Source organism: Cervus elaphus, chromosome 13 (genome assembly GCF_910594005.1).
Source record: "Cervus elaphus chromosome 13, mCerEla1.1, whole genome shotgun sequence".
In the NCBI taxonomy this organism is placed as follows: domain Eukaryota; kingdom Metazoa; phylum Chordata; class Mammalia; order Artiodactyla; family Cervidae; genus Cervus; species Cervus elaphus.
In genome coordinates this window covers 24,225,200-24,242,197 of record NC_057827.1, presented here as the reverse complement: position 1 = coordinate 24,242,197, position 16,998 = coordinate 24,225,200, and the positions used below count along the sequence as shown (strand labels likewise).

Genomic DNA, 16,998 nt, shown 5'->3' with positions numbered 1-16,998 from the left:
TACAAGTCTGGCAACAATTTCCCTATTTGAATGACCTAAACTCCCAATATGAAAAACGCTCATCTGTCAGGATCATATCTTTCAGAAATTCCAGGCATCAAAAATAACATATGTATTCACATTATAGCAGGGTGGATCATAAAATGATACTGGGCCGTCAAGATGAAATTTATTCATACGTTCTTTCTACAAACATTTATTAAATATTTAATCAGCACTAGGTATTGAGCTATGTTCTTGGGGATATACATTCATTCAACACTCTTTGAATATTTTCTTTTTCCTCGGCATTAGGTATACAAGAATGAACAAGACTGACATGATAGTCTGACTCAGTTTACAGTAGGATAGAAGGAAAAAGGATAACAGGAAAAAAATCAGAAAAAGAAATGGTTGAAAAGACTGAAATAAACAATAATTGAGGAAAGGGAGGTAACTTCAGCTACAGTAGTCAGGGAGAAAGCGTCTCTGAGGCGGAGGACATTTCCATATAGAGAATTAGAGGATGAGAAAAAGCTGGTTATGCAAAGTGGGAAAAGGAAAACATTCAGATGAAGGTATTGTTACACGCAAAGGTCCTGAAGGAGCAAGAAGTTTGGCAAGTGGGATGGCCTGAAAAAAAATTTAAAAGACCAATTTGGATGAAAAGTAGTAAGGAAGAGTGGCACAAAATGAATTTCGAGAGAATCAGATGATAAGAATCTTGTAGGCCATGGTAGGAAGTTCAGATTTTTGTCTAAGTGCAATAGAAGTAACTAAAGAGAAGAGAGGGACATGATAGATGTTTAAAAAAAAATCAGTCTCTCTACTGTGGTAGAAAATACACTGTGGAAGGGTTTAAGAGTGAAATAGAAATATGTTAGGAGATTGCTACAGTGATCAAGAGAGAGATAATGGCCTACACTGACGTAATCAGAAGTCATGAGTTGAACTGTGTTCCCCTCCAAAATTCATGTTTAAGTTCGAAGCCCCAGCACCTCAGAATGTGATTTTATTTGGAAACAGGGTCATTGTAGATGTAATTAGTTAAGGTGAGGTCATATGCGTAGGCCCTAATCCAATATGACTAATGTCCTTAGAAGAATGGCAAACTTGGGACAGAAACACATACACAGCAAGAATGCTATGTGAAGATGAAGGCAGAGACCATGTGTAGGTGACACAAGGCCAGGAATGTCAAAGATTGTCAGCAATCGACCAGAAGCTAGGCGAGAGGCATGAAATGGATAATCACAGCCCTAGTAGGAACCAACAATGCCAACACTGTGATTCTGGACTTCTAGTCCTCAGAACTGTAAAAATAAGTAGCTACTGCAGTTTGTAATACTTTGTAAGATGAAGTACAGATGGTCCCCAACTTAAAACAATGGATGAACTGATGATTTTTCAACTTTACAGTGGTGCAAAAGTGATACACATTCAGTACATATTATATTTCAAATTTTTATCCTTTCCTGGGCTAGTGATCAGCTTTGGGATCACAAGGATAAACAACAAGTACACGTACAACCATTCTGCACCCATGCAACCATTCAGTATTTCACTTTCAGAATAGTATTCAATAAATTACATGAGATATTCAAGACTTTATTAAAAAAACAGACTGTTGGACGATTTTACCCAACTGAAGACTAATGTAGGTATTCTCGGCATACTGAAAGTAAGGGTAGGCTACGAAGTTTGGTAGGTGTGTTAAATGCATTTCCGGTTTACGGTATTTTTCAATGTATAATATTTTCAACTTAAAATGGGTTTATTGGGATATAACCCCATCTTAATTTGAAAATCGGTACACTGAAGATATATTTGAGAGCTTGATCAGGAGGGCTTTACTATGGTCTGAATGTTTATGTCCCCCAAAATTCATGTGTTGGACTCTTCAGACCCATTATAATGGTATTTGGATGTGGAGACTTTGCAAGGTGAATAGGTATAAGGACAGAACTCCCACAAATGGGATTAGGGCTCTTATGAGAGATCCCACAGAGCTCCCAGGTTCCTTCTACCATATGAAGGTACAATATGAAGCCTGAAACCCAGAAGAGGGCGCTCACTTGACCCCACTGGAACCATCGTCCAGGACTTTTGGTTTCCAGAACTATGAGAAATAATTGTTGTTATAAGTCACCCAGTCTACTGTATTTTGTTACAGCAGCCTGAAAGGACTAAGACAAAGACAGATTTCCTCATGATTTAGAAGTGAAATGGCTGTGGTGATAAAGGAAAAAGAGAAATCAAGGAGAATTCAAAATTTCTGGCTTACGCAACTAACTGGGTAGATGGTGACACCATTTACTGACATGGTGAAAATTAGGGATTAAGCAAGCATCTAAATCTTTCAGAGAGATTGTTAAAACAGAGACCTCCACTTGCAGTTTCTGATTTAGCAGATCCGATGTGGGGCTCAGAACTACTATTCCTAAGATACCCAAGTGGTAATGTCAAGTTGATAACTGGATATGCCAAAGTAGAGCTCAGAGAGGAAAGAGGTCAATGGGAACATGTAAGATCATCCAGGGAGAAAATGTAAAGATAAAAAAAGCACAAACATTCAGTGATTAAGCAGCAGCAGCCAGCAAAAACTGAGATGAGGTTGATAATATCCAGACAAAGGACTATCACAGAGGCCAAAACCAATACAATACTGAATTTGATCTTTTCTACATGTGCCTGCTCTTTCTGACTGGAGTTCATCTCTCCCTTCTTAAATACCTAATAAGGAAATAACTGACTGCTCCGCCTGGAACCTCCAATAGCCCTTGACATAACCCTCAGAGGAGAGGTTCCCAACCAGGGGCTACCCCCTCACCCCCACCCCAGGCAGGGTATACAGGGCAAAGTCTGGAGACATTTTTAGTTGTTATAACCGGAAGGGTGCAGTCACCTAATGGGTGTAGGCCAGGGATGCTATTAAACAATCTACAATGCATAGGACAACCTCCCTCAATAAAGAATTATCCACTCTAAAATATACACAGTGCCAAGGCTGAGAAACCCTGACTCTTCTTGAAAAAATTCAGTTTTAAGAGAAGGCATAGTGGCATACAGGGAAAAAAACTGGCCCCAGAATCAGAAGACCCAGATATGAATCCTCGCTTTGTCATATATTAGCTTTATAACGTCAAGTTATTTAACCTCTGTTACGTGTGTCTACTTCCTGCCTCAAAGCACTGTTAGAAGGATTACATTAGATGACAGGCAGAGGACCCTGTACAGGTCTAGGGCACAGCAGGCTCTCACACAAATTAGCTCTCTTCCACTCCTTCTGTCCTCTACTCCTACTTCGTCTTCCTCCCTCTAGTTACATGATCTGCGGTCTTAGTTTTTGACCTTATTCAGTTCCCTTTTTACTGCATTTTAAAATGCAAAAGTAAACCAAGTGTGTATTAGTCACTCAGTCATGTCCGACTCTTTGTGACCCCATGGACTGCAGCCCGTCAGGGTCTTCTGTCCATGGGATTCCCTTAGGCAAGAAAATTAGTGGGTTAGCCATTCCCAGCTCCAGGGGATCTTCCCCAACGAGAGACTGAATCCAGGTCTCCTGCACTGCAGGCAGATTCTTTACCATCTGAGCCACCAGAAAAGCTCCAGGTAAGGTTAAGTATCCTCCTTACGTTGAAAAGCTTAAAATTTTTCTTTTAGTGGACAGACTGGAACTACCAAGTTAATGGCACCATCAAAATAGATTTTTTTTTTTTTTCCAAAATAGATTTTTATAAGACAGGACAGTCCTCATTTTCTGTTGTCTGATGCTTCCTCATGATTAGACTGAGTTTATGCATTCTTGGCCAGAATACAATTGATATTGTGTCCTTCTTGGAGTATCACACCTGGAGGCATGTGATACCATCTGTCCTTCACTGGTAGTATGAGTCTGATCACCCAGTCAAATGTGTTGCCTTATTTTCCCACTTTATAATTATTTTTTTTCCGCCCTTTGCAACCAGTATGCAGTTTGTGGAAGAAACTTTAAGACTATGCAAGTATCGTGTTCCTCATCTAACTTTCTCTTGTATAATGAAAAAGCCCAGCAGCAACCTCTGATATCAGGTTCTCAAAGTCAGCATCACCAGGTATGACATATCACAAGCCCAATGATATGACACACAGTGAAAAGGCATGGAGCCATTTCTGTGGTCTTTTTGCTAAGGATGCATGTCTTGAGTCTAATCATGAGACACATCAGACATTCAGCAAAATGATGGATCAAAACTTCTTCAGTGGTCTCAAAAGACAGAGAAAGACTGAGGAGCGGTTGCAGATTGCAGAAAATCAGGGGAAAATAACAATTAAGTGCAGTGTAGGATCCTGAGTAGGATTCTGGAACATAAAAAAAGCGGGTATCAGTGAAAAAAACTACCAGGTAGGGTTCAAATAGTCTTTAGTCTCACTGAAGGTGTTGTACAAATATTAACTTCCTGGTTCGTAAAATTTTACTGAAATTATTATGTAAGATGTTAACACTGGGGAGAGAACTATGTGGAAACTCTACTATTTTTACAACTTTTCTGTAAGTCTAAAATCAGTTCAAAATAAAAAGTTCAAAAAACTTCTCCCTGGATTTAGCATCCACTGCTGCTTCTGCCTGATCCAATGTTGATCATGATTATTGCCAGATGATGATTTTCTAACTTTATGGTAAGCAAGAACCTTTCTCACCATATATTTTTATTATCAATATGGACTCACAGATTTCTTTATATTTCAGTGATTTATAATTCATAACTGAACTTGATTATTTTGAAGTTCACATTTCACCAATGGAAGCCCCTGCAAGCTGTCTTTATCAGGTTTAGGGCATCAATGTTATATTTTATAAAAAGCACTTGGAAGCTTTCCTTATGTATGTACATACATTATGTAATATATATGCTCTAAAACAACTTGTGTAGCACTGGGACTATCTAGCTCTTATCTCTGATCTCTAAAGGTTTGGTAGAAGCCTCCTGCAAAACTATCTGGGCCTGGTATTTTTGTTGAAGTATAACTGCTAATTTTTTTTCTTTTATGAAAATTGATCTGTTTAAGCACTCCATCTCAAACTGGGTCGATTTCATTAAACTGTATGTTCCCAAGAAATTATGCAGTTGTATAAATGTACAGAAATGCCCTAAGTAGTCCATGTCTCTTCCTCTCCCCCATTTCTTTACATCTATGAGTTGTTATCAAATAAACCCTTGTCTTCTAAGGAGAGTGGGGGATAGATGAAGTGGCAGAATTAATTCTAACATGTCCCTTGCATCTGTCATCATGCCTGGCATCTGCTTTTGGCAGAACCTGCTTCCCAATACTCACATCATCTGCTTTCAGGGTTTGAAGAAATTCCTGTAGGCTGTCTGCTGTTTTTTCTGCTGCTAGAGATAAAATTTTCTGGTCCATTATTGCACACAGCAAGGAACTGAAAAGGAAAAATGTCAAGAGCTGGATGAAACTACGAAAAGTAAACAAATTTGATTTTTTCCCTTCTCTCCTTGTTAACTGAGTATTTCAAACATGTTATGTACACAATGGGTACTCAACAGGCTAAGGACTACCAATTGTAGGAGTAGGTGATTCTTAGCCAAACCAAAGAATCTGGAGAATCCCCTGGAATTTCCTTATTAGAAAGCTGTAGTCTAACCAAGTGGTCTCATAATTCAATTATTCACATTTTCTTTTTTTTTTTTTTTAGTATCTACCCATTATGCTACCTAGAACAAAGCTGTCATTTAACAGTATTGCAAATATATACTATTATCTACACATACACAATAAATGAATAAAGCAATAGCACTGCAAATGCATTTATACCAATTAAATGGTGTAAAAATAAATGAGAAGTTAACAAGGCTAAGAAATAAATGTGTGCTCAAACATCAAGCAGGCTTCCCAGCAAAGGAAACCTTGAACTGGAATGTAAAGATTAAATTTAAATAGTCACCAGAACCACATGGTACATTACTGGGAAGGAAAGTATTGTCAACAAAGGCATTCATAAGGGAATCCGAAAAACTTACTTGGGGAAAATGAGTACATAGCCTGAGGTAGAGAGTTCAGCTAGGGGAGCAGTGAGAAGGCAAGCTAGTAAAAGGGTGGGGCTAAACTGTGCAAGATCTTAAACGTCGAATTAAGGAAGTTAGACCTTATTCTGTAAGTAGTAGTGACAAAAAGGTCTGGAGTAAAAGAGAATCTGACAAGACTGAATCGATGTTTGAGGAAACTAAATATGGCATCAATGCGCAGATTAAAGTAGGGAGGGAATAACAAACAAGAGCATAGGCTAAGAGGCTACTGGGAGCTATTTCAGCAGTAGTGACAAAGGCTGGTGTTGGTGGCTGACTCTGGAGAGAGCAAAGCAAAGGGTGAAATCGAAGCACATTAGGCAGATAGGCTTCAGTGAGTAGTGAATAGCTATGGGAGTATTACGAGAAGAGGGCAATGCACACTGGTGGAAGAAAAACCCCTTCCTGTATTTCCTGCTGTTTTCAATCTCCCTAAATTATACCATCATCCACCCAGCTGTTGAAACAAGAAACCCTGGCAACATTCTTAACCACTTCACCTTCATCCTCCACAGCCACTACCAAGTCCTGTGTCCCCAGACATCTCTCAAGTCTACTTTTGAGATCCACTACTGCCACATTATTCCAAAGTCACCATCATCTCTCACCGGAACTACTACACAGCTTCCTAACTCATTCCCCACAGAGCAGCTAAAATGTCTTTGAAACAACAAACCAGATTTGTGAGTCATCCTCATCTTAAAAACGATTTGGTGGCTTTCCATTATTAGTCCAAAATCCTGACGTCAGGATATAAAGGTCTAGTCCATGCTAATTCCCTTTCATCATTCTATATGCCAGCTACACTGAACTGCTGAGTCCTTCAAACCCCCAAGTCCCTCCTGCCACAGACAATTTCACATGATTTTCTGTCTGGAACTTATATAAAAATAAATACCCCTTCTTTCATCCCCTGCCCACCAATCTTTTTATTGTTAATTCCTAAAAATCCTTCAGGTCTCAGCCCAATCCCACACTCCTTTACAAGCTCAGTCTAAACACTCCCCTATTACATTCTTTCAAGGCAACTGTAATCTCTCACCATCACCACACTTTTAACATTACACTTATTAGATTAAGAACTACATCTCCCACTCCATCACAAACTCCAGGAGGGCAGCGGGCCATCTCTGGTTTTGTTTATCACCGAATCTCCAAGACTTAGCACAGTACCTGGCTCGTAATAGGTGCCCAATAAATATTTGTGGGAAAAATGATACTGATCCTCACACCAGTCCTGTGACTGGTGCTATTACTCCCAATTCAGATGAAGATCTTTTGGGATTCAGAGAAATTAAGGAACGTCCCCCACGGTTAGAAGGCTAGTAAGTTGCAGAAGTAGAACTGAAACTTAAGTCTGTCCAACTGCAGACTCCAAAACCCATGCTTTTACCCACTACTGGGGACTCTTACCTACGATTAGCCCCTCTGTTAGGGGCTGAGTGGTAGTAGAGGATTCAGAAAAAGCATACGGACCAAAAGAGACGTCCAGCCCTAAAGGGAAGATGCTGAACTCCTTCTATTTCAGCAGGTACATTTGCTAAATTAGTCCTAAGACCAGAATTGAGTAGCACACAGATAGGTGGCTGTTAAGTCCCTGTGCGGATAGCAGACTCCTTGTCAAGAGGCCCCGAGGTTAGTGAGGCACCGCGGAAGGGAGACGCCGCGGGTTTAGCACCCGGGCTTCTCAGAGAGCGAGAAGTAAACACAGAGAAACTATAAAACGAAGCAGCTGGGGATGTGCGCTGTGACCGAGCTACAAAGGCGAAACGGGTTTAGAGAAATGTCTCAGACGTAGGAGCTGAACGCTGAAAGAGAGGAAAAATTTAACGAGAGGGCCAACTGTAGGCCGCCCAAGGAGCGAGAAAAGCTAAAGACAGCAACGGGAGACACCAAGGCACACTGACTCTTTCGGGCCAAGGAAAACGCCAGAACGCCATTCGGAAGGGGCGCCGTCCTGTCCTCCCAGACCCGTTACCTCCCGGGAGCTGAGTCCCACCTCCCCTGCAACGCGCGAAGCTCCTCTAGCCGGTCACCTCCACCTCAACGCAGCCACGGAGTTCCAAAAAACCCGCTCAATCTGCAGCTTCCGTCCTTCCGTTACCCTGAGCAACGGGTCCCGCCCCCCGAGGCTTATTTCCGGTACCCGGGAGCTCTTGCTTGGAGCGTACCATTAAGACAACTGGGGAGGGGGGGAGCCGTGGAATCCTCGGATGTTCCCACTCAAAGTGGTGGTGGTCGGGGGCACAATCTGTGAACGCTAATTCGGGACCTCAGAACGAGCAGGGGAAGTGTGGCCTGGGCATAGTCACCACGATGTCTTGACCAATTAAGGCCTTCCTGTGTACTATTGGGGAAAGGGTCAGTGAGAAAGGAAATGAATCAAGTGATGTTGCATGGGAAGTGCCTGGAAGGCAGAGGAAGGCATCCTACTCCTTGGGCCAGAGGTGTCAGTTTCACCTGTAAAGGAAAAATAAATGTTGCGTGCAATTCCTGTTCTGCAGGAATCAAGTCTGTGGCCACTGCAGTCTCTGGTCTCAGTGTGCCTGAGGGGAAAGCAGGAAACGTTTTGAATGTACTGATCCTTAGTGAAGATGCAAATCTAAGGAATAATTTAAATGAAACAAGATTCTTGCATTCATTGGAAGGACTGATGCTGAAGCTGAAGTTTCAATACTTTGGCCACCTGTTGGAAGTACCGACTCATTGGAAAAGACTGTGATGCAGGGAAAGATTGAGAGCAAGAGAAGAGGGGGTAACAGAGGATGAGATGGCTGGATGGCTTCTCTGACTCAATGGACATGAGTTTGAGCAAACTCCAGAAGATATTGAAAGACAGGGAAGCCTAATGTACTGCAGTCCATGGGGTCGCAAGAGTCTGTCGCGACTGAGCAATGGAACAACAAGATTCTTGCATCTTCCTACACATAGAAGAGCATTTAAGTCATTAACTTGAAATGGCTGGGGTTTTGTGTATGATCAGTTATCTTTTGATGTTCAATTTGATGGATGGATTTCCCACCCATCCACCCGCTGCAAAAAAATCTCATATATATCCTCCCTTAAGGGCTAGGCTGTTTCCTGGGTTATCGTGCTGTGTAAGGTCCCTGGATAAAACTTAACTCACTTTTAGGTTGTGTACTTTTCTTTCAGTTGACAGCCCTAAGATATAAGTCCCATGTGGCTACGGGGGTTATTGCATGCAAAACTTCAGCATTTAGCACAAAGCCTGAGCTACAGTTTGTGAAGTCGCAAGAGTCAGACAAGACTTGCAACTAAACCACCACCACTGGCAAAGCAGTAAATATTTGTAAAACAAACAACTGACTAGAACAAAGAGCAATGGAGGGGAGGTTTGAGAGCCTATGTTAGGTTGAAGGGGCAGCTTATCCAAAGGGTCTGATGGCAACAAGCAATCAAGCCCCTGGCTGGCTCAGGTGCTTTGGATGGAGGTGGGAAAGCAGTCTTTTTCACATTAGGAGCAAGTGGGGAATGGATCAAGGGGAAGGGCATTATTGTATTCACTTTGCAGAATGATATTTCTGGCAGGTGAGTGCTGCAGAGATTATTCAAAAGAGATGATGGAGGTGAGGAAGACTGAAGTCAGGATCCCCTTAGGAGGCTCTAAATTGTCCTGAACAAAGGTGGTGTGGCCCAGGCTTGGGAAAAGGTGGGAGGTGTTGAGGAATATTCAGGCTTGAGTGACAGGGGTGGAAGTGGGTGATCCTGCCAAGGAACGGACACACAGGGAAGGGCGCAAGTTTGAGGGTGATGATTTGGCTTTTAGACTTGGACTTGCCAAGTGTGAGACCATGGGATGGCATTGGAAGGAATGCTAAGATCGGGGGTTATTCAGTCTGGAGACTGACTCCCAGTCCCCAGAAGTAGAATGGATCTAGTTGGCCAGTTCTGGAAGAAACACAGCTGCTGGAAGAGAACGATGCCTCTCAGCTGTCTACTACTTGCTCACGACCCTTCGTAAGCACTTTATTACTTCTACCATATTCCTGGCCCAGTGTTGAGCTGTGATGTGTGGCTAAAGTGGGCTTCCCTGGCGGCTCAAACGGTTAAGAACTCACCTACAATGCAGCGGACCTGGGTTTGATTCCTGGGTCAGAAAGATCCCCTGGAGAAGGGAATGGCAACCCATGCCAGTATTCTTGCCTGGAGAATCCCATGAAAAGAGGAACCTGGCAGGCTACAGTCTGTGGAGTTGCAAAGAGTCAGACACGACTGAGTGACTAAACACACAAACACATGTGGCTGAAGCACAGCAGCTGAGTTGGAAGATTATTCCTTTAGCTTTCCAAGGAAGAGAATTGACCTCATGTTCTCCCCACAAAACCACCCTTCCAGGATGCTTCTGGGGAAGGGCCAGCAGCTGTGAATTTGTAGCAGCCGTGTCTGTGTAGCTCAAACAGGCTCGTTTTCAGCTTCCATTTTTGCATTCCCAGGCGCACTTGCTGCATTGCCTGTGTAAGCATTTACCTACTGGCATTGACAACTAGAGGGTCTTGCCTCCCCTTTTTGCATGAATGTATCATCTGTATTTCCTATTAGTGCTCACGGGTGTTATGTATGCAAAGGACAAGAACAGACTTAGACTCATGACAGTATTTTCCACCCTGGTGCAAACTTCCTTACTAAGCAACAGATCTTACCCATCTGCTTCAACCGCCCAGCCTCCATACACTGGGCAGCTAGGCGTACACTGATTCTAGGAAATACAGCCAGTTAAAAACAGGTTTGCAATGTTGGGACCGCATGATTTTCAGACCTGGTTCATGTTTGGGTAATATTATAGCTGCTGCTATTTGCAGGGCTCCAGAGAAAAAGTACAAATGGAGGCCCCCTGTCATTTCCCACTCAGTCCTGCAGTGTAAGGGCCTTCATATGCCTGCACATGGACACTCAGTCTGAAAATCCACACCGCGTCTCTCCCTGAAAGCTGCCCTTGGCTACCCTTGACTACTTCTGGGCCCAGGGCTATACACCCTAACAGGTCCACTCTGAGAAGGGTGAACTTAGGAAGAAGTCTGTATAGACTGAGGAACTGAGCTTGGAGATGTTTGGGAAGGTAACCCGAGCATGGTCTAAAGGAGGGTATGTGGGCTTCAGAGGATATACCCTTCAAGTTCCTTGGACTCTTCATCATCAAAGAAGGGGGCCATCGAGGCACCACTAATCGCAGGCACTCCAGTTGTCTGGGTTTAAGGATGACATTGCTTGAGGGAATAATCAAAGTGGCATGTAAAAAAAAAAAATTTTTTTTAAGGAGGAGCTTCCTTGGTAGCTCAGTGGTAAAGAATCCGCCTGACAATGCAGGAGACATGGGTTCGATCCCTGATCCTGGAAGATCCCACATGCCACAGAGCAACTAAGACAGTGCACCAAAACATTTGGACACCCAAATGTCCACCAACAGATGAATGGATAAACAGAATGTGGTATATCCATAAGGAGGAATACTATTCAGCCATAAAAAGGGAATGAAATCCTGTCACATGCTACTACAGGGATGAACCCACAGGACATGTTAAGTGAAATAAGCCAGTCACAAAAAGACAAACACTGTATGATTCCACTCATATGAGATATCTTAAGGAGACAAACTCCAAGAAAGAGAAATTAGAATGGAAGGGGCTTCCCTGGCAGTCTGGTGGTTAGGACTCTGAGCTTCCACTGCAGGGAATGTGGGTTCAACTCCCGGTTGGGGACCTAAGATACCACATGCTGTGTGGCACACACACAAAAAGTAAAGTAGATGGTGGTTGCCAGGGGCTGGGGAGAGGGCGGATTTCAGAGCTGTTGTTTAATAGGTATAGAGTTTCAGTTTTATAAGATGAAAAAGTTCTAAAGATCTGTTTCTCAACAATGTGAATGTACTTAACACTACTGAAGTGTATACTTAAAAATGGCCAAGATTTGAAAAAGATATTACTATCTGGGAAGTCCACAGGATTATTAAGAAGAACCAGCTGACTTCATTCTGAAGAAATTCTGGTTTAGAAGGGCTTAAGTTCAGAGATTTAACAGCTCACTGTTTGTATTCCCAGTGTCTGGAAAAGTGGCACATAGTGGGTGCTTCAGATATTTGTTAAATGGGAGCAAAGTTATGAACACATCCTTAGAAAAATAGGTTTTTAAATTATTTTAATGAAATAAATTTCAAAATGAAAATTTTGACCTAGGGACTTCGCTGGTGATCTCATGCCTGTGTAGTCACTTCAGTTGTGTCCAACTCTGCAGCCTCAGGGACCATAGCCAGCCAGGCTCCTCTGTCCATGGGATTTTCTCAGCAAGAATCCTTGAATAGGTTGCCATGCTCTCCTCCAGGATATCTTCCCGACCCAGAGGTTGAAACCTTGTCTCCTGAATTGCAGGCAGATTCTTTACCACTGAGCCAAGAGGAAAGCCCCTCTGGTGGTCTAGTGGTTAAGAACTTGGCTTGCAATACAACAGGCACAGGTTCAATCTCCGATCAGGGAACAAAGATCCTGCAAGCCTTGCAGTGTGGCCAAAAAAAAAAAAAAAAAAGCGTTAACATAAGATCCAGAAATCCCACTCCTGGGCATACATCCAGGCAAAACTATAATTCAAAATGATACATGCACCCAAATGTTCATTGCAGCACTATTTATGATAGCCAAGACATGGAAGCAACATAAATGTCCATCAACAGATGAATGGATAAAGAAGATGTGGTACATACATATTAATGCAATGGATTATTAGCCATAAATAGAATGAAATAATGCCATTTGCAGCAACATGGATGAATTGAGAGATTATCATACCAAATTAAACAGGCCAGGCAAAACCAAATATCATATGATATCACTTATATGTGGAATCTTAAAAAAAAGTTTCAAATGAACTTATTTACAAAACAGAGGTAGACCCACAGACATAGAAAACAAACTTACAGTTACCAAAGGGGAAAGAGAGAGGGAGGATAAATGAGGAGTTTGGGATTAATATATACACACTACTGTACATAAAATAAATAATCACCAAGGACCCACTGTATAGCACAGGGAATATACTCAACATTTTGTAATAACCTATAAAGGAAAAGAATATATATATATATATATATATATATATATATATAGGCTTCCCTGGTGGCTCAGTGGTAAAGAATCCACCTGCCAACACAGGAGACACAAGTTCAATCCTTGGGTTGGGAATATCTTTTGAAGAAGGAAGTGCAACCCACTCCAGTGTTCTTGCCTGGGAAATCCCATGGACTGGTCCATGGGGTCACAAAAGAGTTGGACATGACTTAGCGACTAAACAACAACAATATATATATATGAATCACTTTGCTTTACACCTGAAACTAATACATTATAAATCAACTATTCTTCAATTTGAAAAAAAAGAAAAAGCCATTGTCACCAATCTCAAGGCTTCAACACAGCCAATCTTCCTTAATAAGTTTAACCATTTTTTCTTCATTAAGATTATTTCAAAGTTTCCTATCTCCTCCTTTACTCTCAGCAGATGACCTGAACTTTATACCAAATCTTTAAACTCACAGTCATCAGCACAAATTCTTCTCTTTGGCTTCTTCTAGTGATGAGAGAGTGTTCAACCAAACTGGCTATGTCCAGTACTTCTGCTGGAGCACTGAATCCTACTCTCTTCCATCTTCTCAGCAAGAAACTCACTTACTGTCACTTCCCCCTCTCTGTCTGAACATGGTCATTGTTGTTGTTCAGTCGCTCAGTCATGTCCGTCTCTTTCCCACCCCATGGACTGCAGCACGCCAGGCTTCCCTGTCCTTCACTATCTCCCAGAGTTTGCTCAAACTCATCTTTAACCTCTCCCTTTCTACGGCTTCCTTCCTATAAACACTGCCATGATAAGATACCATAGACTGGGTGGCTTAAACAAGAGACATTTTTTTCTCACAGTTCTGGAGGCTGAAAACTTGAGATCAAGGGGCTAGCATGGTCTAGTTCTGGTGAGGACCCTCTTCCTGGCTTGCAGATGGCCAATTTCTCACTGTGTGCTTGAGGCCTTTCTCTATGTGTTCACATGGAGAGAGAGAGTGAGCTTGGTCTGTCTTCTTCCTCTTCTAAATAAAGGCATTAATCCCATGACGAGGACCCCACCAGCAAGATCTTATCTAAATCTAATCACCTGTCAGAAGATCTGCCTCTTAATACCAACACATTGAGGGTTGGAACTTCAACGAAGGAACCTGGTGGGAGACACAAACATCCAGTCCATAGCAAATACTTGTGTCTTTTTCTGTAGTAGTGGGAGTTAAAACCAACCTGCCATCTGAAAGCACCAACTGGTTTTTCCTTGTATTGTTGTGTTACATGCGTGTCCAGTCATGTCCGACTCTTTGCAACCCCATGGACTGTACCAGGCTCCTCTGTCCATGGAATTTTCCTGGTAAGAATACTGGAGTGCGTTGCCATTTCCTACTCCAGGGGATCTTCCTGACCCAGGTATCAAACCCAAGTTGCCTGCAACTCCTGCATTGCAGGTGGATTCTTTACCGCTGAGCCGCCACATATTGTTAAACCTACTAATTTGAAAATACTCTTTGAACAACATATTGGTTGATTTTACTCTTCTACTTCTTGTAACTTTCATCTCTGGCACCTCCTTCTCCCCCACTGCCACAGGGCAGACCCTTTTTCATGGGATGAATGAGCATGCCTCTTGGAAAAACTGGAGCTTTTTTTTAAAGTAAGATTTTAAAATTTATTTTTAATTGAAGGATAAATGCTTTACAGAATTGTGCTGGTTTCTGCTAAACATCAACATGAATCAGCCATAGGTATACATATGTCCCCTCCCTCTTGAACCTCCTTCCCACCTCCCTTCCCATCCCACCCCTCTAGGTCTTTAGAGAGCCTGGTTTGAGCTCCGAGTCAAACTGCAAATACCCATTGGCTCTCTGTTTTACATATGGTAATGTATGTTTCTAAGTTACTCTCTTCATACATCCCACCCTCTCTTCTCCCCCGTGTCCATAAATCTGTTCTCTATGTCTATGTCTAAGAACAGGAGCTTTTTATTATTTACTTTTAATTATTATTATTATTATTTTTGGGGGGCTACACTATGCAGCTTGCAGGATCTTTAGTTCCCTGACCAGGGATTGAACCAGTGCCCATGGCAGTGGAAGCATGAAGTCTTAACCACCGGACCACCAGGGAATTCTGTGGAGCTTTATAGAGCACAAGGTGACTGCCAGTCCTTGTGGGTCAGACCACACTAGTTGAGGGACTCTCATTACCACTGTATAATTTTAAGGAAGGTGTAGAATGTCCCTCAACCTGGGATTTCCCACTTCTCAAAGCTGGGGGGTTGAGGCCTGGGCACTCATTGGGGTCCTCCTTGGCCCAGGGGAATTAGTACTGACCAAGAGAGAATGGAAATGACCAGATTCTTGTCCCTGGAAGCTGCTCCCCAGAAGAGGAGACCACATCACCTTCCCTAGGAGCTGGGAGCAGGTGTGACTTTCCTGGGCCATCACTCTCACTTCTGGAGAAGAGGGCAGCCTTATGTAATGAATAATGAAAGGGCTTTAGAGGAACCAGAACTCGACTCTCTTCCAGCTATGTGGCTTTGGGCAGGTCCCCTCGCCACTTGGGACTCTGAGTTCCCTGTTCTGTGAAAAGGGGGGATTTACTCTCTACCTCACATCGGAAAGGACTGGATCAGGTAATGCTGGTAAGGCCCCTGCTGCAGTACAGAATGGGGGCATGGCGAATGTGCCTCTAGCCTGGCAGAGAGAGCCGAGGAGCCCACAGGGTCTGCCAGGGCGGCCTGCACAGGGCAGTGTCTCCACGCACACAGCAGCACCGTTGTTCCAGCCAGAGAGGCTGGACGTGAACGTGACTCTTGGGAGGGGGGAAGGGCAGGGCAGAGGCACAGAAGGGCTGTGAGCAGAAGAATGCCACAGAAAGCTCTGCTCCTTACACAGGGCCCTGTGGCCTGTCAGCATCCTGAAAATCCCCACTCCGGTCAGGGCTGTGCCATCAACTCGAAAGTGTTCTTGGTAGAAAGGAATATTCCTCATGATGGAGTCCATCACCAGTTTATTTTTTTTTAAGTAATTTGTATTATTATTTTTGGTTGTACCACGCGGCATGCAGAATCTTAGTTTCCCCAACCAGGGCTCGAACCCGTGTCCCCTACAGTGGAAGCGTGGAGTCTGAACCACTGGATTGCCAGGGAAGTTCCCATCATCCAATTCTGACAAAGCCTTTTCTGAGGTCTCTGGGCTTCCCAGGGGGTTCAGTGGTAAAGAATCTGCCTGCCAGTGCAAGAGACTCAGGTTCGATCCCCGGGTAGGGAAGAGCCCCTAGAGAAGGAAATGGCAATCCGCTCCAGGATTCTTGCCTGAAAAATTCCATGGACAGAGGAGCCTGGTGGACTACAGTCCACGGGGTAGCAGAGTCGGACATGAACTGAGCACGCATGCACTCTTCTGGGGTCTCTATGTTTCCTTCCCATAAAGCAGCTTAAACTCTCACCACAACCTCCTTCCATCATTGCCCTCACACTTTGTGAAGTACCTGGAGAAAAAAAAAAAATCCAAGGACACATCTCTATTAGTTTGCTAAAGCTGGCGTAACAAAGTACTATAGACTGAGTGGCTTAAACAACAGAAATTCATTTTCTCACAATTCTGAAGGCTAGAAGTTTAAGGTCAAGGTGTCAGCAGGGCTGGTTTCTTTTTTTCTTCTTTTTGGTCCTGCCACATGCTGCTTGTGGGATCTTAGTTCCTTGACCAGAAATGGAACCTGGGCCCTCACAGTGAAAGTGCGGAGTCCTAACCACTGGACCGCCAGGGAGTCCCCAGGGCTAGTTTCTTCTGAGACTTCTCTCCTTGACTCGTAGATGGTGCCTTCTTCCTGGGTCTTCATGCCGTCTTCCCTCTGTGTGTGTCGGCGTCCACATTCCCTCTTCTTATAAGGACACCAGG

General features: G+C 43.2%; 1 protein-coding gene across 4 annotated transcripts in view; it reads right to left on the bottom strand.

Annotated features, from left to right (window-relative positions):
- FANCI (FA complementation group I) overlaps positions 1 to 8,164 on the bottom strand; it is a 62,432-nt gene extending 54,268 nt beyond the window's left edge. For 2 of the 4 annotated variants that reach the window (XM_043921638.1, XM_043921641.1), the window contains exons 1-2: positions 8,041 to 8,164; positions 5,296 to 5,398 (exon numbers count right to left, since the gene is read on the bottom strand). In XM_043921638.1, the coding sequence (XP_043777573.1) occupies positions 5,296 to 5,379 (84 nt within the window). In that variant the 5' untranslated portion in view covers positions 5,380 to 5,398; positions 8,041 to 8,164. Of the gene's footprint in view, positions 1 to 5,295; positions 5,399 to 7,948 lie in introns of all 4 variants that reach the window. The other 2 variants (XM_043921639.1, XM_043921640.1) reach the window with 2 other exon arrangements.
- Positions 8,165 to 16,998: the final 8,834 nt, after the last annotated feature.